Source organism: Quercus suber, unplaced genomic scaffold, assembly GCF_002906115.3.
Source record: "Quercus suber isolate HL8 unplaced genomic scaffold, Cork oak 2.0 scaffold_924, whole genome shotgun sequence".
In the NCBI taxonomy this organism is placed as follows: Eukaryota; Viridiplantae; Streptophyta; class Magnoliopsida; order Fagales; family Fagaceae; genus Quercus; species Quercus suber.
This window is the reverse complement of record NW_027070347.1, coordinates 61960-85072: the sequence shown is the minus strand read 5'-3', so window position 1 is coordinate 85072 and position 23113 is coordinate 61960. Positions and strand designations below refer to the sequence as shown.

Sequence of the window (23113 nt, the reverse complement as noted above, 5' to 3'; positions counted from 1 at the left end):
TGGACACTTATTCTTGGATTTTGCCTTGGCCTCAAGCTTCCAAAGAGGATTTTCTTTCTCTAACCATGCTATGGTTGCCGCATCACCATGACTCCACTATATCTCCTCTGGCAGCCTCAACAAACAAAACCGATGAGAACAACTGATTTTAACCACCAACCCATCTGTGAGATTCGGTCAATTCAACTATGCTTTTTGGTTAACAATAGGTGACAGGTGGTTGACTCTAAACCTGACTGAACCTGATCCATGATCACCCTTAAATAGGGCATGGCTTCCTTTCAGTTTTAGTGGGAAAAATGGATAGAACCTTGCTGTATCTTGTGGCAGAAGTAATTGAATAGTTGCTATGCCATCCTGCGCCTGGAGGGTGGTTCACAATATTCACATGGTGCACCATATCCCATCCAGATCTACTGGAGCCGGTAATTTCTAATAATTTCATTGAGCCTTAAATTAAATTGGTTGGAATTTAAGCAAATTGATTATTCATGTCTGCTTAAATGAGAAGCTGGCACATTTGCCTTCAGAAAGCAGAAATGTGACAATAATTCCCTTGTTAGAAGATTAAAAATGTTGCATATACCATAAAGTGTGAATTTGTAAAAACACTCCTATGAATGTGTATATATCTTCATATTTTTTATTTTCTGTTTTCCTTTAACTTTCATAAACATAGCCTTTGGCTTATTGTGTCTTATTTATCTATAAGGAGAATTCTAGCCAACTATCCACTCTCCCTTCCTGTCTGATATGGCAGATCTTTTTACAGTTTTCTGTAGTCTCCTGGTGTCCTAATTTTTGAGCTCTAATATATTTCCAGGTTCACCAAGTCCAGTGAAAAAGATATGCGCATCAACATGGCAATATCTGCTGTATTTGTAAGTAGTGATGATGCTCTTCATGTTTATTTGTTTCGGTGAACTGTTCGCTAATTTATGCATGCCTGAAACTTATAATCTTGTCATCTGTTTTAAGTATTAAGGCTTGGGAATCGATTGTATGTTTACTACTGGATATAAGTGGCTGTCATATACTCAGCATGCCCCTACAGTTATTATAAATATCCTTGTAGTCCTTTCAATCTTGAAGACCATATGGTACATTCATTGCTCATTCTACTAATGGACCTGTTAACCAAGGTTTAAATGAAGTCTGACATGATTGACTCTCTAATGTTTCCTTCTTTTTTCCTGATATTCCAGGGACCTGTAGTCTTTCTGTAATATTTATAAACTGACTTTTACATATTTTGAGCATATGTCTATGTTCTGATGTGTGAAGAAAGAGGAGATTTCTATGAACATAATTAGCTTAGACCAATCATGCACTAGCTGTCTTAGCCAGAGCCTCCTCCTAAACCCTGCCGTACCCATATCAACACAAAATGGCATGGGTTAGGGTTTGGCTATTGGACACTCAAAAATGGTGGAAATTTATTTGTAAATAGACAGATCTGACACATGAACACATTCTCCTTCCCAACACCAAGTCCCAAGCCCATGAAATCACAGCCACCCAAATATGTTCTTATGAGATTTCTACCTTTCCCAATGTGTGATTTGCATGGCTGTATCTCTATGATCATATGTGTGAGACCAAAATGAGTACCAATGGCATGGCTGGAAATGTGTGGTCATGGCATGACTTCTGTTATGCAGTTACTCAGTCATTCATGTTTATAACTTTCCCTTTCACACTCATCTTTTGTTGTCATTCTGCAGGCAGCTTGGATTTTTATCAAGCGCAGTGCTGAATATAAACCTTTGCAATTTTTAGCCTTTGCTTTTGTTTATCGGATTTTTGAGAAGTTGAAGTCCTTTGAGCCATCTGTGTCACCAACATATACAGTGAGTTCCCTTTTTTATTTTTACACCATGGGCATGGCTTCAAAGAAATTAATGCTCAACTTTTTTGAATTACCCTTTCAATCTGTATATATTCAAGTTGGTCTTGCCTGCAGGAAGATGGTGAAGATACAGGGCGAGCACTGCGTATGGGGAAGCGCCTGCTTCGTTCTCTTGGACTAGTTTTTGGCTGTATTGCTGTTTCATCTCTGGTATGATGTTTTATTTGACTTCTATATGTCTTTGAAATGTTGCTGATAGGTCAAAATGCCAGTAGCCTGAATCTTATGGATTCTCCAAATCAAATCTGATAATGTTACATATTGAAAATATAAAGTAATATGATATGTCAGGCTACTTGTGTTTTCCCCCCTTTGTGTCTAGTTGATATAGGACAGCCTTTATATTATTCAGTTTAGGGCTGTCTTATGTAGTAAGAGAGTGGTGGGTTTCCGTTTTTGAGAAAACTGGATGCTGTGAATTTCCTGGCAGCGACAAATTTATTAAGCCAGTTTTATTAAGTTTCTGGCTTTTATGTGTGGACTTTAGTCTATTCTAATTCGGAGTTTGTTTACTGGTCCAAGTAGTTCCCCCCCCGTCTTCAGTTTCTTGCAAAAAATCTGTGAGAGAGAGAAGAGAGAGAGAGATGGTGGAAGGGATATAAAGCTGCTCCTGCTGTACAGAGAGGTTGAGAAAGGCTAGTTGAGAGTTAGCAATGGTTTTGGTACTAAATTGACTCTCAATTTCTTTCTCTTTCAAAGGGAGAGCCTGCTAACCTGAACAAGATGAATGCAAGTGATTGTTTTTTTCCTCACCCTATCATGATTGAAGATCTCCTCTTTGAAAAATTGCATGCTTTATCTATTAATATTGATATAAAAATGTGTCATAGTTTTCTTCTTCTCATCTATCTGTTCTTTTAAATGATCTTCTACAATTGAATTCTTGCAGGCATACACTGGTGTTTTAAATTTGATTGAGTTTGTAGGGGGTTACATACCTGCCTTTCTTTACAACAACCAGGTACTGGCTTTCACTTATTGACATGAATCATAGGCTCTGTTGAATTAATAGACAGTCTGTCTCATACTAATTTTTTTGTCATGGTCTCACTCTATCAACTACCATGATGCATGTCTAGTTATACACATTTTGTCATTGAATGTCTTATTTCAAAATCTTTCATTTTGACCTACTGTAGAGTTGAAAGTAAGGGTGTTCATGGGTTGGGTTGGGTTGGGATGGGAAAAAAAAGGTTCTAGGAATAGTGTCTTCCTAAAAAATTTAATAGACTGCTTCATCCCAATTGAGATTAAAAAGAAAAAAAAAAAAGAAAAAAAAAGAAGGAGCCATCCCAAGGGAACCAACCCAACATATTTCAATCGGTTTGGAAAAGGTTCATTGGGATGGGGAAAAAAAAAAATCAAAACTGAAGTTGAACCATATCTATGATAGGTAGACATCAATAATGGTTACTTTATATTTATAAATATGTGCTGATTTCTTTTCTATTATGCTTGAATATTTATACTGATTTCTTTTCTATTATGCTTGAATATTTTATACACACACACAAATTTTTTGGTGCTTATACCCCTAAACGTTTGTACTATTGCACTAAAGTTTCCTCTCTCTTTTTTGGCCAATTTGGTGCAGTAACTATGATGCATTACCAAATGTGCCCTTCTCTCAATGCTCCGTCCATTTTCTAGTGGAGAGAGCATGTGGGTCTCAGATTACCCACCAAAAAACAAAACCCTGCACTTCCAGCTTTCATAGCTATCTAATAAATACTTATAAAAAAAATAGCTCTCTAATTATTACTTATTTTATAATAAGCCACTGAAATTCACACGAAGACTTCCCCAACTTTTCTCCAAGACTTTATCTCCTACTTATCTTGTAGAATTCTCCAACTTTCACACATACAAAAACAAAACAAAAAAAAGACCTTGATTCTTCAAGTATTCCATTATGCGCTTCAAAACCCAGATAAGTTCTTCTTCTTCTTTTTGACAAAATTCTAGGCATTATACATCAAATTGAGGTCCCAATTTTGCAGGCGCAATTTCTTTAACCTTGAAAATTGCAATTTTCTTCTTTTATCCACCTCTGCAAGATTCATCATCAAAGAAATTGAAACACTTCCTCACAAATTTTAAAACCTAGAAATTTCCAAAACCAGCAAAGACAATTTCCTAATAAAATGAAAAGCATGAGAGAGAGAGAGAGAGAGAGAGAGAGAGAGAGAGAGAGAGAGCCTTTGCTATGTTGAGGGTGAGGTCATGGGTTTAATACCTACTGAGTGTAGGTGTGTAACTTCCCATTTAAAAAAAAAAAAAAGGAATGCCAGTTCAGTTGTAATCTAAATATCGTGCAGTGTACATCGCCATACATTGTTGCTATTGAATTACTTCCAGATTATTTTTTCAAATGTTTTGATGCTTGTTAATTATTTTGAAATCCTAACATTAACATAGATGCCTAAAATATATATTAATATCCTAGTTTTTTAAGAATTGTTGTATTGTGGTATCCATATATTATTGATTTCGCTCGCATCTTGTGTCAATATTGGTGCTTTCTAAGTTGCATTCATATGTAGTACAAGAAGCTACTTAGAGTGTTCAAGTTCTAAAAAAAGTACCAAATTATACAAATGTGTGCTGTTGTTTTCGAATCTTACCTTCCCATGATTCTAACAATTGTTGACATGCATTATGCTTATATTTAGTTCACAAATATCACAAAAGCCTAACTTCAAGTAATTAAGTACTTCTCTGGATAAACGGTTAAGCAAGTGATGCCGAACTCCATTTTCATGCATTTTGTTTAGCATTTGTCATTTCTGTGTCTTCCTATCTTATGGCTTATTCTTGTACACAATACTGAACAATTTATGTATGCACAGGAACTATTAGTCACTGCTTCAACGTCAATCATGCTCTACGTTATGGCATCATATTATAGATAAAAATCTCTCAAGAGATTGAGGAACCATATGGCAACTTATCATTCGAGAGTCAAGTTCCTGATCTGTTATGTCAAATTTTGTTAAGTGAGGTACTAATATCTTTAGGGCTTTGTTTTTTTTTTTTTTTTTTTCAAATACTACTGATTTTGGTGTTAGCATTTTTATTTATCTGTAAAATAATATATCTGTTTCAAAGACTTTCATGTTGATGTATAACAAATAAAACTCTTTTCTACTTCCTTTTTCCCTTGCCTTGTGTCTTGCGTTGTGATTGTTGGTTAATGGTTACCATTAAGAATTTAAATAATGCTAGAGATACAAACTCTTTTACAAAAAATTTTACAAATTGCTGATGTAGTGAGTGATTATTGGTAAATGAAAAAGTGATATTAAAGGTGAGCTTAGATAAAAACCAATAAGAGGTTGGCCATATCAACATTTTGATATTGTAAAATAATTTGTAGTTGTAGTATTAAGAATTTAAGATATTCAAGTATGGTTCATGTCCTCAGTTCCTTGAAATACTAAGTTAAAATCATAAACTTATGGTGTATTTGGATGTTGTACGCATGGTGTATTTGGAAACTGTACTTGGTACTTTTATTGTTTGAGCTTTAGCTCAAATGACACTACCTCCTTTTATAAGGCTAGGTAGAGGGTGAGGTATTGGGTTTAAGACCCACTAAGTGTGCGTGTATAATTATCTAAGAAAATTCAATGATGATAAAAACAAAAAGATGTGCGTTGATTACTATTATTATTATTGGGGAGTAAAAACATGTCTAACTCTACAATCCTACATTCAAGATGGGAAGATGGGATTGATCCAAGTTCATACTAAAGAAGATGTAGGGGAAGAAAAGAGGATAAAAGAAAAAGAACGGAAAATTGCACTATTTGGTTATGCAAAGAAAGTCGGAAAGTCCAAAGAATTTAAAGAGAATGAACTCACTGAAGTACGATTTTAAAATTTTTTGTTTCTTGCACTTGATTTTCTCATTGAATCTCACCCATTCTAGTTGGGAGATTTGAGTGGATTTGACAGGAAAGAGTAAGGCCCGTTTGGTAGAGGAATTTGAGTAATATTGTTTGTATTTTTTTGAGATAAGTATGAGTGAAAAAGTGTGTAGAAATGTATGTAATGTTATTTAAAACTGAAAATGAATTGTTTAACAACTTTACCAAACAGGGCCAAGTCTCCAGACAATGAACTGTGCCCATGTGAATAGAGAGAAGACTCTTCTCATTATAGTGAATAAATTTTCGATAATAAATTGTAACAAAATTCAAAGGAAAAGGTTCTCTTCAAACTGTCCTGGCACATAAAAATTCATTGAAACCCTTTTGCTGTTTGTATTGTGGTGGGATCCCATACAATATGTAAAAGTGATACAGTGATTATATATATATATATATATATTAAGGTTAAAATGCAAAACTTGCATTCTATGTCTCACCAAAATTCAATTCATCAAAATTCACTCCAGTCCTCATTTCAATTCTCAAAGTTCCAAGTTTATTCAATTAAAGCTTCTCCATAAACTTTTGTTAAATGTAGCAATTAATTGTCCAAATTTTTAATTATTTTCTTCAAATTTTTTACATTAAAAAATCCAATTAATGATCGAAAAATATTTTTTAGAATTTCTTTTATTAAAAAAAAAAAAATGGAAGTTGACTAAAAAGCCTTAATTAAATAAAATTAAAATTTAGAAAACTAAAATGAATGAAAATAGAGTTAGAGGAAAAGGTTCATTGGGATGGGAAAAAAAAAATCAAAACTGAAGTTGAACCATATCTATGATAGGTAGACATCAATAATGGTTACTTTATATTTATAAATATGTGCTGATTTCTTTTCTATTATGCTTGAATATTTTATACACACACATTTTTTGGTGCTTATACCCCTAAACGTTTGTACTATTGCACTAAATTTTCCTCTCTTTTTTTTGGCCAATTTGGTGCAGTAACTATGATGCATTACCAAATGTGCCCTTCTCTCAATGCTCCGTCCTTTTTCTAGTGGAGAGAGCATGTGGGTCTCAGATTACCCCCCAAAAAACAAAACCCTGCACTTCCAGCTTTCATAGCTATCTAATAAATACTTATAAAAAAAAGAAAGTCGGAAAGTCCGAAGAATTTAAAGAGAATGAACTCGCTGAAGTACGATTTTAAAATCTTTTGTTTCTTGCACTTGATTTTCTCATTGAATCTCACCCATTCTAGCTGGGAGATTTGAGTGGATTTGACAGGGAAGAGTAAGGCCCATTAGATAGAGAAATTTGAGTAATATTGTTTGTATTTTTTTGAGATACGTGTGAGTGAAAAAATGTGTAGAAATGTATGTAATGTTGTTTAAAAACTAAAAATAAGTTGTTTAACAACTTTACCAAACGGAGCCAAGTCTCTAAACAGTAGACAATGAACTGTGCCCATGTGAATGGAGGGAAAACTCTTCTCATTATAGTGAATAAATTTTCGATAATAAATTGTAACAAAATTCGAAGGAAAAAGTTCTCTTCAGACTGTCCTGGCGCATAAAAATTCATTGAAACCCTTTTGCCGTTTGTATTGTGGTGGGATCCCATACAAAATGTAAAGGTGATTTGGTGATTTTTTATATGGATATATATATATATATTAAGGTTAAAATGCAAAACTTGCATTCTATGTCTCACCAAAATTCAATTCATCAAAATTCACTCTAGTCCTCTAATTTTGCATTCGTTCATTTCAATTCTCAAAGTTCCAAGTTTATTCAATTAAAGCTTCTCCATAAACTTTTGTTAAATGTAGCAATTCATTGTCCAAATTTTTAATTATTTTCTTCAAAATTTTTACATAAAAAAATTCAATTAATGATTGAAAAATATTTTTTAGAATTTCTTTTATAAAAAAAAAAATGGAAGTTGACTAAAAAGCCTTAATTAAATAAAATTAAAATTTAGAAAACTAAAATGAATGAAAATAAAGTTAGAGGATTAGAATGAATTATGGTAAAACTTAATATGGGTTCTTTTTTGCATTTTTGCATTTTTTTAAAAATATTTTTATGATGTGGAACCTCGCTAAGGTAAGGCCCAATGGACACATTCCTTAGGAGTAAATTATGGATACACGATCCAAATAATCATGTATCAAGTAATTTAGGGGAACTCCTAGTGGTGATTGGGCTTAGGATGTTTGGGTTTATAGCTCATCCCAAGTTTCGAACTATCCTCCAAGTGCTAGATTGCACCCTAATGGTTTTTCATGGATTATTATGTGTTTATGGTGACCATACCCATCTTTATTGTCAATTTCACCTTATGAGTCTTTCGTTCCTTTCTTTTCCTCTTTTATCCTACTTTTTGTTTTTAATAGTCTTGAGCTTAATTGCTTTCCCTTAAACAAATCCTTTGATTAATTCTTGAGTTAAAGGTAGGATAGCTTCTTTGCCTCCTCCTTCGTACTTGCCTTGACTTGAGGAAAGCATAATACACATCTACATTAGAATCTAAAAGGACTAGTTAGGCTACAATTAAGACTCTTTATCATTGCTTATATATAGCTATGCTCTACTTAGTACACACCCAACTTAAAACTTAGAACATGTCCTTAGAAACCACTCTCATATCCAATCCAATACCAAATCAGTCAATTTGAGGTATCACAATCTTCCTCACTTATGTCCCTACTAGTCTCATTTAAGGTCCACTTGCACTGCAATGCTCTTAAGCTACACATGCTCTACTAGGTTAGCTCTAATAGTTTGTCATGACTTGGGAAATGAGTTAGCTACATCTACGTTATACCCTTAAAGAACTAATTAGGGCTACTCGTAATTGCTTGTATTAATATTAGCTAACATCTATTGAGTATGTAGCACTAAGAAAAGGCTTACACAAGCTACACCCATATCAATGAGAGGGTATATCTTGTACCCGGCATATATGCCAGGTACCTCACAAGGAGGCGGGACCCACACACTGTGGGGCCTGCCTCCCTGTGAGTTACCCGGCATATATGCCGGGTACAAGATATCCTAAATCCATATCAATCTGTTACCAATTTACACAATCCAGGGTATCAAAATATGCACCTTTCCATGGAGTGGGGTCATGTAGGCATGCTTGAGGTAAATTTTGGGGGAATTAAGGATTTTTAGGTTTTCAAAATTTGTTTCTTCATTGACACCTTATTTTGTACTGATTAAAGACTTGTGAGACCTGTAATCTATGAGTGGCCCACACCATGAAGGGGATTCACTAAATGCAACCTCGTTGATGAGGTACTATAATTCTATGGTATTTTGCTTAATTATAAGCTAGTTTAATGGAGCACTTGAATAGGGTTACACAAATTAGAATTTGGCTAAAACAAAAATGTTGCATCAGACATATATAATCACGTAAAACATTTCACCTATTTTTTTTTCATAACTTGTTGAAGAGGTTAATTGTGATTAGTACAATATTACTTTTAGGTTAGATCATTATTGATATCACTTTTATTATACATTAATTAAAATTTGAGCTAAATCAGTGAAACTCATATTTTAAAACTTGGATTAAAAAAGGGGTAAAATTCTAGATTTTAACTAAAATAACACCTTTTCCTTAAAAAAAAAAAAATAACATCATAATAATATCAATGTAAATGATTAATATTAAAATGAAATTATTATTATTTAAAAAAAAATTTCCCTCAATATAATTAAGGCAATATTGTTTTTATTTGGCTAAAATGTAAAACTGATCTTCTAAATTTTTTTCTATATTTCATTTCAGTTTTTGAACTTTACTTTTGTTCATTTCAGTCCTCTAAATTTCAGATTTATTTAATTAAAGCATTTTCGTGAACTTTTGTTAAAATTTTTTGAAAAAATAAATTTGAAAAATATTTTTCAATCATTAATTGAATTTTTTTAATTTATAAAATTGAAAAATTAACCACAACATATAATAAAAGTTGATAAAAAAACTTTAATTGAATATGTTTAAAAGTTAGAGAATTAAAATGAACAAAAACAAAGTTAGAAAATTGAAATAAAATTTTAAGAAAATGTTAGTTTTTCATTTTACCCTATTTATTTTTAAATCAAAAGGTTAGAACACACACACACACTCCCCTTTTAGTTTTAAGAGGACAACAAAAATAAATAGAACTCCTTTCCTGCATAGACACACACACAAGGAGAGAGAGAGAGAGAGAGAGAGAGAGAGCGCTGAGGGTTTTGCTGCAGCTAGCTTATTGATTTGTTTGTGGTGGTGGGTTTTAAGGGTTTGAAACCCAGAAAGCAGAGAAGCAGTAGTAGTAGGAGAAGCAACACAAGAGACGAGCGAAGATGAGGATAATGATAAAAGGAGGGGTGTGGAAGAACACCGAGGATGAGATCTTGAAAGCGGCGGTCATGAAATATGGCAAGAATCAATGGGCTCGAATCTCCTCCCTTCTCGTCCGCAAGTCTGCCAAACAGTGCAAGGCTCGCTGGTACGAGTGGCTCGACCCCTCCATCAAAAAGGTCTTGCCTTGCCTTTCCCCTATTTTTTTTTTCAATTCAGATAATGAATGCTATAGTCTATAAAAGCTACGGAGTTTAGATTATAATTTGGATAATTTTCCACTATTTGCTTTCTGGGTTCTTTTTTGTTTCTGGGTTACTCTCATCTTAGTGTGTTAGATTTTGCATTTTTGTTTTGTAGATTGAAAATGGATGACTGTTTGTTTTGTGGGTTCTTTTCTGATTTTGGGTTACTTTATTCTTCTGCTGTTATTTTAATGTATTTCCAATTGAGTGTTAGATTTTGCATTCTTGTTTTGTAGATTGAAATTGGATGACTATTTGTTTTGTGGGTTATTTTTTGTTTTTGGGTTAATTTTTTATTTTTATGTAGTTCTAAAAGAGTTTATATATAGTGTGTTAGATTTTGCATTTTTGTTTTGTAGATTGAAGCTGCATGACTGTTTGTTTTTGGGTTACTTTCTTCTTCTGCTGTTATTTTTTACTTATATATATTTCTAAAAGAGTATATATATATATATATATATATATATATAGTGTGTGTGTGTGTGTGTGTGTGTGTTAGATTTTGCATTTTTTTCTTGTAGATTGAAGTTGCATCAAGGTCTACTTATTTTTTGATACATTAAGTAATGAACACAGGAAATTTGACCCTTCCTTTAATGTGTGTGTTTGTATTTCTGCATTTTTTGCGTTGTGTGATTATATATAGAGGGAGGGACTGTGATAGTCAGGTGTCCCATCAAAGTTGGCGTCATATCCTTCTTAATATATAGTGGTGAACTTATGTTGTAATTTGTATCATTTAATAGGTGATGCGTTTGTTATAGGGTAGATAATTGAGTGAAAATTATAAACCCAATACTTATTTTTACTAGAAAATAATGGTTATTTTTTTGCTCATATACTGTATACAATATTGTTAACTATACAAATATGAGTAAAGATATGGATCACTTTATTTCATTGGTACAAATGACTTTTGAAAATTGTCTACTCTTACATGATTTCTAGATTTGTTTAAATGGTTTGGGTCTATAAATGATATGATTATTATGGACAAAGTAGGGTGTGACCTTTTCAACTTTGATAGGAACTGATTAATTGATTTCGGTGAGTTTTTGCAGACTGAGTGGACAAGAGAAGAGGATGAGAAACTGCTTCATCTTGCTAAACTCATGCCCACTCAATGGAGAACAATTGCACCAATTGTTGGTCGTACTCCATCGCAATGCCTTGAGCGGTATGAGAAACTCCTTGATGCAGCCTGCGCTAAGGACGAGAACTATGAACCAGGGGATGACCCTCGGAAATTGCGTCCTGGAGAGATTGACCCGAACCCCGAGTCCAAGCCAGCACGTCCAGATCCTGTTGATATGGATGAGGATGAGAAGGAAATGCTTTCTGAAGCACGAGCTCGGTTAGCCAACACAAAGGGAAAGAAGGCAAAGAGGAAAGCTAGGGAGAAGCAGCTTGAAGAGGCTAGGAGACTCGCTTCTTTACAGAAGAGGAGAGAGTTGAAGGCAGCTGGGATTGATAATAGGCACCGAAAGAGGAAAAGAAGGGGAATAGACTATAATGCGGAGATTCCATTTGAGAAGAAGGCTCCTGCTGGATTTTTTGATGTCTCTGAAGAAAATAGGCCTGTAGATCTGGTCAAATTTCCGGTCACAATTGAAGAACTTGAAGGGAAAAGAAGAAATGATGTGGAAGCACAATTGAGAAAACAGGATGTAGCAAAGAACAAAATTGCACAAAGGCAGGATGCTCCATCATCTATATTGCAAGCCAACAAGATGAATGATCCAGAAACAGTTAGGAAGAGATCGAAACTTATGCTTCCTGCTCCACAGATTTCGGATCATGAGTTGGAGGAGATTGCAAAGATGGGATACGCTAGTGATCTTCTTGCAGGGAGTGAGGAAGTTAGTGAAGGAAGTGGTGCAACACGTGCTCTTCTTGCAAATTATGCACAGACACCACAGCCAGGAATGACGCCTTTACGAACTCCCCAAAGAACACCTGCTGGTAAGGGTGATGCTATTATGATGGAAGCAGAAAATCTAGCCAGGTTGAGAGAGTCTCAAACACCATTATTAGGAGGAGAAAATCCAGAGTTGCATCCTTCAGATTTTTCAGGGGTCACTCCTAAGAAACGGGAGTTACAGACACCAAATCCGATGCTGACTCCATCAGCAACTCCTGGAGCTGCTGGACTAACTCCTAGAATTGGCATGACACCATCAAGGGATGGCTATTCTTTTAGTATGACCCCTAAAGGAACTCCACTCAGGGATGAGCTTCATATTAATGAAGGCATGGATATACATGAATCTGTGAAACTTGAACAACGAAGGCAAGCTGATTTGAGAAGGAACTTGCGGTCGGGTTTAACCAATCTTCCACAGCCCAAGAATGACTACCAGATAGTTATGCAACCGGTTCCGGAAGATAATGAAGAGCAAGAGGAGAAGATCGAAGAAGATATGTCTGATAGGATAGCTAGAGAAAGAGCTGAGGAAGAGGCACGGCAGCAGGCATTACTTAGGAAAAGATCTAAAGTACTGCAAAGGGAGCTTCCTAGACCTCCTGCAGCTTCTTTGGATCTAATTAGAAATTCTCTGATGAGAGCAGATGGAGATAAGAGTTCCTTTGTTCCTCCCACCTCTATAGAGCAGGCAGATGAAATTATAAGAAAGGAGCTTCTAGCCCTGCTAGACCATGATAATGCAAAGTATCCTCTTGACAAAAAAATGAATAAGGAGAAAAAGAAAGGTTCTAAGCGTTCTGCAGATGGATATACAACTTCTGTCCCAGAAATAGAAGATTTTGAAGAAGATGAGCTTAAAGAGGTATGCGTTTAGCTCCTGTATTATATTATTGTATTTATTGCTTTCATCACTGCTTCTCTAATCTTGTTGCTTGTCGCCTTTTCTTTTTTATTCAGCTTTAGTTGAAGCACATTGTTATGGTTACTTGTCCTGTCCTTGTTGTCAGAGTTGTTCATTGATGTAAAATTGAAGCTATTGTCTTTCATGTTTGAATTATTAGAATTGTCTAGAACAGATGCTTCTGTGAGGGAGATGTATGGTAACAAACTGGAACATCTTTTGATGCTCTGTAATTTCTACTGGTACATGATATTATTATTTCTTTTTCTCTAGAAAGTTTGAATATTTTTTGATATATTTTTGATGTTGATGTAGGGAGCACAACCAAAATTATTTCATAATTTATTAATTTAATTTAATTTAATTGTGCCCCTCTGAAACCAATAGTTCGAAAAAAAGAAAAACTCTTAATCTGACCTAATCAGTCACAAATTGTGCCAACATAGCAACCTATCCCACCATCATTAGGGGAAAAAAAAAAACCCAAAAATCACCAACAACCCAGAATCTATAAGGCCCATCACCAAGCCAAACTTGCCTGAACTTCAAACTACCCACATGGCTAATAGTAAGTCCATCCATCATACAAAGTCCCATTACCAGTGCCTCAAGGTCCCAACCTAAAAATTGCCAGATCAAAAACCCAAGGCTGACACAATCACTATAGCAACCCAACCCAATGAGGCATTCCCACCTATCATTGAGGACACATTACAAAATAGTACCCCTTGTTGCCATCTGGAACCAATGCCAAAACCAGGAACCACAATTAGCCAGAAAACTCATTTGGCACTGTGACATCACAGCTAAAACAAAACTTCACTAACCTGTATCACTCTGGCTGGTAGTCACAAACCCAATTTGAACCCAACATGTACTCATCCAACCTCTGCCCTTAAACCTGAGAGAAGTTCAATTTGCTTAAGCTAAATCCATACCTAAGTACATAGCCACCGCTATTGAACCAAATGGCCTTCAGCCCCATCTCCCCAATCCTTTAAAACTTTGTCCTTTTGGCCTTCTCTCATTGCTGCTGATCTCTGTAGATATAGCCCGTTGATATCGTTGCCTACTATCATGGAACTGGGATTGGGCATTACACCCATGTTCGAAATCGAGTTGCCAATTGCCCCCGTTGTGTGCCCTTGAGTTACCACTTGCCGACGTTGCCGTACGACCACTATAGGCCCATCAGACGCCTCTTCACTCATCATTAGTGCCAAAGCTAAGTCGATGACCACTGCTTTAGAAATTCCCTTGTGAGGACCATCAGTTCAGAGTCACACACCCATCCTATTGGTTATTGTTTTCACAGTAGAGAATTAAAAGTAAAAAAGGTTTGAAGGCTCAAAGCAGGCTGTGATGGGTCCAGGTTGTTAGTATGTGATCAACCCAGTTGATAATGTGCCAGCACCACTTGTTCACAACATTGGCTCACTATTGACAGCATGTGGTCCAATTAGCATTTCTTCTACTGCCTAGACTTAAGACCTTGCCCAGTCCTGTGATCCATATTAGCACAAGCCAGAAATTAGCCTAGCCAAGGTCAGTAGGTTGATTCTTTTTTTTGATAGATAGATCAGTAGGCTGGTTCTTATTAGTTGAAGCTTTATTCTAGTGAACCATGGTAGTATTAGAAGCACTATATTGGCAATGAGCTATAGATCAACTGACACTTCCTTTAATAATGCTCCATTTGTTTCGATGGAAAACCTTGTATAATGATAGTTTTCCATTGTTTGATAGTATAAAAGAAAAAAGTCAAGGAAAACTATCTTTGGTCAGCATAAAAAGTATTGCTTATTTTTTAGAGATTGTTTTCCGCTAAATATTTTTGGAAAACAACTCTTATCACTTAGCAGACTAAATAAAGAAAGTTAAGAGATTGTTTTCCAACTCATTTAAGGTTGCAACCAAACATCGGAAAATGAGATAATTTTATAGAAAATACCTTTTGGAAAATGACTCATTTTTTAGGAAATATTTACGTCGAAACAAGTAGAGCGTTAATAATGTGATGGAGGGAGGTTTTGACCCACTGGCTGCTTGTGTAATATACTAATAAAAGATAAGTATTAGAAGCACCCATATTTGATGGCTGTTCAAACCCATGGGCCCTCATCAATTGGTTAGGTGAGATGAACCAATTCTTTAATCAAATAGGTTTTTAGATACTAAGAAAGTTAGGTTTGCTTAGATAGAGCCCAAGAATACTGGAATAGCATCGAGAACCCCCACCTTAGAAAAAGGAAAACTTACTGACAATAACTGATTGTGAAGAAATGAAACAAAAACTAAGAGGGAAATAAGTTTCGTATTACTATCGAGAGAAATACTTGTCCCAATCCTATCAGAGTATTTTTTTTGATTTTTTTTTATTTTTTATAAATTTTTTTGTTTTTATAAAAGAAACTATTTGAGACGGGAATAGCTCCGTATTTGTTGTGTGTCACAAATTGAAAAGGACAAAATGAGTGTTCGGGTAGTTTTTAGTCCTAAGCCCACTCCAGTTGCAGTGGAAGTCATGCTGAAAGCCATCCAAGACTTGTTTGCGAGGATCAAGTCAATGGCTCCTTCCTCCAAAAGGATGACTGATGGCAATGAAACCATGGTTTCACACACGGAAAGCAGTGGTGTTGGTAATGAAATCTTGAAGATGAAGAAAATTCAAGTACTGCCAGAACTTAAGGCTGAAAAAGAAATGCAAGTGCCAACATATGAAAACTTACTACATCCTAAACCATAGGTGGTAGAGCCAATACATAACGTTTTTAGTGGGTGCTGAGTGATTTGAAAGAGAAATTTGATACAATGATGCTTCCTGTCAAGCAAGATAAGGCCGTATCATTATTCCACCCATTAATTTTATCATTCCCAATGAACTTAATATGGTGGAACAAAAAGTTATTTTGTTCTTAGTGTAACTGGAAGTGCTTCTAGAGTTGGTGCAAGTGTCGAGTGTAAAATTTCATATTCTTCAAAACCCAAGATCTAGCTTAGGAATATGATAAATTTTTTTTTTTTTTTTGAATTTTTGAGTCTCCAGGATTTCACTTTTGAATTTAGAATTTAATGTTGTTGAGGATTTTATGTAATTGTGGCTTGATGTACTCCTTGAAGCCTATTAAAAAGAGGCTCTGGGAATGGTTTGAAGCAATTCAGTTTGATAATAATTTTCTTATTAGAGATTTTTTTCTAAGCTTGGTGGTGATTCAAAGCACCTTAGATGGTGAAGCTTAGGGTTTTGAGGAAATTCTATGTGGTGAAGCTTGGGAATTTTCTTGTCCTCCTGTTCTTTTTTCTATTTATATTTTCCACTCTAGCAGTCTGGCTTTAGATTTCTTCTGATTTTTTAGTGAGCACCCTTTGAAAGAGTGTACATGACCCTTTCTAGTGTAGGAAAGGAGGAAAAATAGCTGTGAAAAGCATAAGAATCTAATTTATCCTATTATTTTGATGAAAATATCGAGTTAGAGGGTTGCTCGTTGCCTGTTTTATGGTTATCCAACTTTCTTCCTTTTTTTTTTTTTTTTTTTTTTTTTTTTTTTTTTTTTATTTTTTTTTTTTTATATATTTTTTTTTTTTTTTTTTTTTATATAACGGAATTGTATTAATTAAAAGTCCAGGTACAATGGGGGTGTATGTGGAAAACAGTACATCAAACACAAAAATTACAAAGATCAAGCATTTCTAAAAAATTAGAACAAGGGAAAAGATTAAAGGAAGATCTCCACTCTAGCAAGGTGTGGAGAAGAAGAGATTTAATTTCTGAAATAGACCGTTCCTTCCCTTCGAAACATCTTGAGTTCCGTTCTCGCCAAATGCACCATAGGACACAATGTGGGACAGCCCTCCATAAATCAATGCTCTGATGCCCACCAAATGACCCTTGCCATCTCGAAAATAAATCCAAGACACCATGCGGCTTAACCCATTGAAGACCAAATAGGGCCCACACCATAGACCATAATTCATAAGCAATATGACAATGAAGAAGAAGACGATTCACCGATTCTCCACTCTTTTTATACATATCACCAATCTACAATGGCGACACCTTTATACCATAAATTTTCAGTGGTCAAAATCTTACCTAATGAGGCAGTCCAAGAGAAGAAACAAATACCACAAGAGCATAGGAAGAATTCTCTATATTTGGATGGAAGTAACTCACTGGATGTTGATTTATATTTTAGATAATATTGGTGTTTTCCTCACCCACAAGAGTGTGGAATGGATGGGGGGGTTTAACTAGGTGATGCAACCTTGATGAGGTGGTTGACTATTCCACTAGAGCATGGTGAGCTGGTTGAATCAAGTACTCCACAACCACAAGAGCTTGCAAATGTGACCAAAATCTGCTATTCAAGCAAAGGCTTTGTTTGTAGATTTGATTAAATACTTTTAGACATATAGATATTATAGTAGAACCTCTGTAACAAATGCTTCCTTTGGCGACGTGATTAAATAATTTTGGACATATGGATATTTCCCCCAGTTAAAGGAGATTTTCCCTGAGTTGTATGGCATTGCTTGATACAAGGATGCATTAGTGGCAGAGCTAATTTCTTTCTCGGGGAGAGCTATATAATTTTCATTTGATTGGTTCAGGTTGGGAGTTAGAGTCTGCTGCCTCCTTCATGGATTTACTGTATGACGGAGTGTGGAAAGGGGAAAGGGTGGATAGGCTGTGGTGGAAATTTGCTTCTTGGGAGATTTTTGATGTTAGATCATACCATAAAGTTTTACAATCCGCTTCCCAATTGTCGTTTCCCTGGAAGACTCTGTGGAGTTCCAAAGATTAATTTCTTTGTGTGGATGGTGGCGTTGGGTAGAATTCTGACTAATGATAAATTGAGGAAGTGTAGGCTTATTGTTATTGACTGGTATGTGTAAGGGGGCAAGGGGAGACTATTAATCATTTACTCCTCCAGTGCCAATAGCCAGAGAGTTGTGGAGTATGGTGTTTACACTTTTCAGGGTTATTTGGGTTATGCCCAAGGATGTAGTGTTGCTTTTTGCTAGCTGGCCAGGCATGTTTTAGAATCCTTCACAGTTTGATGTGGGGTATGGAGGCAGAGTAATGCTCGGATTTTTGAAGGAACCAAAAGATTGATTCAAGACTTGAGGATTTCTTTCTTCTGGACTCTGTTTGGGTGGACAAATATGTCGGGTGTCTTCTTTTTAAGTCTTCGTCTGATTTGCTTGATAGTTTTACACTTCTAAGTTTTTTTTGTTCTCATACTTTCTTTAGTACAAATCCTGTGTGTGTTGTCACTATTCATTTGTTATTTCTATCAATGAAGTTTATTATTCATCAAAAAAATGGATATTATAGTAGAGGTTAGTCATATCACTAATTGATTTAGACTTGTGAGGTAACGTTGTAATAGCTAACTATAGCTTGTGATTTTTTAGCATCTGACTGATTGTATTACACGTGCTAACTATAGTTTAGGAAGGTTTTTATTTGTGATGATGTCGGCATGAGATCATCATAGAAAAATCCTTAAGTGATTTAAATCACCATGCTTAGCCGTTGTAGACTCAGTTTTTCATTGAATAAAGATTATTCTCTAAGTTTCAGATTGAGGTTGAGATTTGTTTTTCTCTACTCAATTTTCTCTCTCTTTCTTGAATCTTCTCAAATTTCCCTTGCATCACTGGGGTTAGTTATAAGTGGGTGATGGATGATTGCCCCCCATATGAACAAAGGACACCTCAATAAGATTACCCGTAGCTATCAAAAAGAAAAAGATAATCACCAATACATATTCTTTGGCTATATTGGTAAATTATTATATTTATTCTTTGTTAAACGTGTCATTCCAAATCAAGACACTTTTAAACAAAGGATTGTGTATTAATATATATGTGTGTGTATTTTCTTTATTAGGTTCAAGTTACATCTTGTGTAATTTTTGGTTAATGTTATGCCACTTAATATCATTTTACTAGATAAGAATTTCCTTTTACTGTTTTAATATGATTTCAGCTGTAGATGTTTAACTGTTGTGTTTCCTATTACTAATTTATGAAATTTCTTGGATCTTTCCTCTGGTCCATATTACGTCTTATATGATGCAAAGCACATTATTATTACCTGTATTTACAGTTTCAACTTATGTTTCTGTCATTGTAGTTTATAGCCCTTATATTTCCTGTTGTTGGAGCATATCTATTGATGATCCAGTCTCAAAGTTTTAATAGTTACACTGTTGTTAGCAGGCTGATTCTCTGATAAAGGAAGAGGCACAGTATCTTCGTGTGGCAATGGGGCATGAGGATCAATCCCTAGATGAATTTGTTGAAGCACACAAAACTTGTCTAGGTGATCTCATGTACTTCCCCACCCGTGGTGCTTATGGTCTCTCAAGTGTTGCTGGAAACATGGAGAAACTGGCGGCCTTGCAGAATGAATTTGACAATGTGAAAAGGAAAATGGATGGAGATAAAGCTAAGGCAGAAACCCTTGGGAAGAAGGTTGAAATTCTCACACAAGGTTATGAGGTATGTTTTCCCTCTGAGATACTAGTTGACTCTTAGCTACAGGTGTTATTTAATGCTATAATAGTGTAATTTCTTAATATAATTTCTTTTTGTTACCAGACACCAAAGATGTATCTTCCAATCAAGCTTACTTTTGTTATTAAATGAGAGGAGTGAAGATCTTTCTACTCTCATATTTGCTTCAAATACAAAATATGGTTAAACTTATGGCTGTGTAACACATCCTTCTTTGAGACAATTTTTGAAGATTTCTCAACTTTACATGCATGTTTGTTGTGCAAGCCCTCTGTCGTAATAAATTCTTTTTTATCAATTATATCACATTTCTGGGGAGCAGCAATGCCTATTGAATGATTCAATAGTATTATCTTACAAATATTTTGCCAATTAAAAAAAGGGTGCTCATAATTTATAATAATATTGTTCCCAAAACACATACAGTATCTTTGATCAAGATCATGGAAGATTTCCCATTAATGATTTGTGATATTAGCTCATAGATTTATTGCTTTATAGTGATGATGTTGTTATTAAAGATTACTAAGTAATTGGACATTATGATTGTTCAGAAACGGGCTAGAATGGGTCTCTGGCCACAAATTGAGGCAACCATAAAGCTGATGGACACTGCTGCAACCGAACTTGAGTGCTTCAAAGCTTTACAAAAGCAAGAGCAATTAGCAGCATCGTACCGTATAAATGGTATCCAGGAGGAAGTTCAGAAACAAAAAGAGCTGGAGCGAACTTTACAGGGGCGGTATGGAGATCTTGTAGCAGAGCTGGAAAGGGTACAAAGCCTCATGGAAAAATACAGAGTACAAGCACAAAAGGAAGAAGAGATTGCAGCCAAGAATCGTGCTCTAGAGTTGGCTGAGGCTGAAGAAGGTAAGACTGTTGTGCCAAGCACAGAGACTCCTGTGCCTATAGCCTCTGATGAGCAACATGGAAGCTCTGTTCCAGTTGGACCATCCCACAATGAAAATGAAGGACAGCAAATGGATGCTTCACGAAGCCCAAAAACTGATATGGATGTTGATGTCGAGAAAGAGCATGAAACACTGTGCATAGACACAACAGTTGTTCCAGATAATGGTCCTGAAGGTTCTGATAATAAGCTCTCAGAGTCTGAAAGAAACCCTGGTGGAGTTCTGGACATGATTGTGGAGAATGATAAGATGATTACCAACTTGGTTGATGATGCAGCTGGTGATAGTAGCACGGGTACTGAGGTTGCCAAGGAGGCTCAGGATATTGAGGATCAGCTGAATGTTGTGGAAGCTGGAAAACTGGATGGTGTCTTGACCAAGCAAGAAGACCAAGTCTCAGAAGCTAGTGGCAATGATGATTTTGGCAGTGGAGATGCCATGCAAGTTTCTGGTGGCAAATAGGAGTTGGTGATTTTGGCTGGAGATGGCATATATCCAATTTTAAATGTTTGGAGGTTGAGAAGAAATCAAACTCTTTCTGAATGGGATTTAACTCAGAAGCAAACTAAACTACAATTGCAGATAAGAACAGGAAATGAAGTTTGAAATGTAACAGAAGTTGTGATCTGAGAGCAGTAATCAGGGACCTTTAAGAGTCAGACCCTTCTAATTTTGTCATTAAGATCGTAATGTGGTCAAGGATAAGATCATAATCTGGTCATGTGTACGGTATAACTGTTATTAAATGAGGAACTATTATAGCTTTCCTTGCGATAAATTGTTGGTAACAAATATGTATATTCTGGGTGGATTTTATAGAATGCTTAATCTAGTGTATTGCCATTATAGAATACTGAGCTTCTAGGGTGGAGTAATGTGATCCCCAAAAATAATTTATTAGAATTAGAGGAACAGATGAGGTCTATTATGAAAAATCTAAGTCTCTCTTGAAAAGAGTATTGACTTCTGAGCACAGTGATGTTATCTGCACTTTCTATAATGTTACTCTCATCTTTTAGGTGTTTGAGTTGCACATCCCTAGAACGGAAACTTTTGCAAGGATTGATAATCGAGCATGATATTAATGCTAAAACATCGGGTGCCATTTCAAATAGGTATCAATGACAATGGGTTTGCCAAGGAAGATTAGAGAATGGGAGGGGTATGGTTTAATGAACCTTGTTTGAATGATTTTTAAGAGGGGAGGGGTTTGGACTTTGGAGGGGGTATCTCCCCTCTTAATCCCTCATTCTTAATTCCCCAAAATTGGAGGAATTTGGAGGAATATTGGGATGTCTATGGGTTGGATTGAGTTGGGTTTATGCTTAACTTGCACCTGACAAGGAGCAGCCTATTGGGCTTTTTATGATTGTCATTGGATAACGACGGAAAGAGTCAGAGAACTACTCAGAATAGAGAAGATCTGATGGAGATCTTGCTAAATATTAGGAAGATCTTAGCCATCGTTTGGAAAAAGAGGATGGAATGGAAATGAATGAAAAGAATAATTTTAGAATCTTTTTTCCTTCCCTTTTTTGGAAGTTTCAATGGAGAGAATAGAAAGTCTATTATTTTGTTTAGGATTTTAAGTGGGAGAGAATGGAATGAGTAGGAGGGAACACTCATTCCTCTCTATTCCCTTAAAACTTCAAATTTTCATTCCCTTTGAAATTGTGAGAAATAGGAGAAAATAAAATTAGATTTAATGAATTTTTTACTAAAACTCCCAAAATATCCCCTATATATTCAACAATTTATTTTAAAAATAGGGATTTAATAATAATATTTTCATAAAATGATTCTATTCCACTCCCTCTATGTTATTCCTAAACAAGATTACTTATATTCCATTCATTTTCATTCATTTACATTCCTTTATTTTAAAACATCCAATTAAGGTTACTTAATTCCATTCCATTCCATTTATTTCCCTTGCTTAAATACATTTCATTCCATGCCATTCCTTTATAATCATTTCATTCCATTCCATTCCCTTATGAACTCCCAAACAAATCCTTAATGAATCCGGTGGATCTCCTTTGGATTTGAGTGGGTTTGTAGATGGATCTAGTGGATCTTTGCTAGATTTGACTAGGTTCGTTAGTTGGATTGAGTGAGTTGGATCTTAGAGGAGGAAACCCACCACTCAACTTGTCGTCTTTGGATCTTGAAAGTGGAGACTTGCCGTTGACTACCACAATCACAGGATTGGATTGAGTTCGATTTGGGTCAAGTTGGATCTGTTAGGTGGATCAGGTCTGACATGTCTTTGGACACCCCAAGAGGGAGGCAATAGGGGAGGAGATTAAAAAAAAATGTCAATTTTGTTCTTAAGATTTTTTTTTTTTTTTTAATCATCTATATAAATGGCGTCCGGTGACTACTTAAGGGGTCTCTACAATGCTTTCATCATTTATATTCCTCAAGATTTTGAGATTTTATAAACAAGCTTAGTCCGA

General features: G+C 35.4%; 2 protein-coding genes across 2 annotated transcripts; both read left to right on the top strand.

The window, feature by feature from the left end:
- The first annotated feature begins 823 nt into the window (after nucleotides 1-823).
- On the top strand, nucleotides 824-5067 carry LOC136065315 (protein CHLOROPLAST J-LIKE DOMAIN 1, chloroplastic-like). The gene is made up of 5 exons (XM_065768351.1): nucleotides 824-881; nucleotides 1725-1850; nucleotides 1964-2059; nucleotides 2799-2870; nucleotides 4759-5067. Exons 1-5 carry the CDS (start codon nucleotides 849-851, stop codon nucleotides 4819-4821), a joined length of 390 nt encoding a protein of 129 aa, XP_065624423.1. The 5' UTR covers nucleotides 824-848; the 3' UTR covers nucleotides 4822-5067.
- Nucleotides 5068-9970: 4903 nt separating this feature from the next.
- On the top strand, nucleotides 9971-21432 carry LOC111985670 (cell division cycle 5-like protein). The gene is made up of 4 exons (XM_024017322.2): nucleotides 9971-10327; nucleotides 11455-13179; nucleotides 19447-19728; nucleotides 20298-21432. Exons 1-4 carry the CDS (start codon nucleotides 10151-10153, stop codon nucleotides 21114-21116), a joined length of 3003 nt encoding a protein of 1000 aa, XP_023873090.2. The 5' UTR covers nucleotides 9971-10150; the 3' UTR covers nucleotides 21117-21432.
- The last annotated feature ends 1681 nt before the right edge of the window (nucleotides 21433-23113 follow it).

Excerpts from the sequence above, each read along its gene's own strand:
- LOC111985670 (XM_024017322.2), top strand. The coding sequence starts at position 10,151 with ATGAGGATAATGATAAAAGGAGGGGTGTGGAAGAACACCGAGGATGAG. Across the intron at positions 10,328-11,454 it reads TCGACCCCTCCATCAAAAAG|ACTGAGTGGACAAGAGAAGA; the intron begins GTCTTGCCTTGC and ends GAGTTTTTGCAG. Across the intron at positions 19,729-20,297 it reads TTCTCACACAAGGTTATGAG|AAACGGGCTAGAATGGGTCT; the intron begins GTATGTTTTCCC and ends ATGATTGTTCAG.
- LOC136065315 (XM_065768351.1), top strand. The coding sequence starts at position 849 with ATGCGCATCAACATGGCAATATCTGCTGTATTT. Across the intron at positions 1,851-1,963 it reads CTGTGTCACCAACATATACA|GAAGATGGTGAAGATACAGG; the intron begins GTGAGTTCCCTT and ends TCTTGCCTGCAG. Across the intron at positions 2,871-4,758 it reads CCTTTCTTTACAACAACCAG|GAACTATTAGTCACTGCTTC; the intron begins GTACTGGCTTTC and ends ATGTATGCACAG.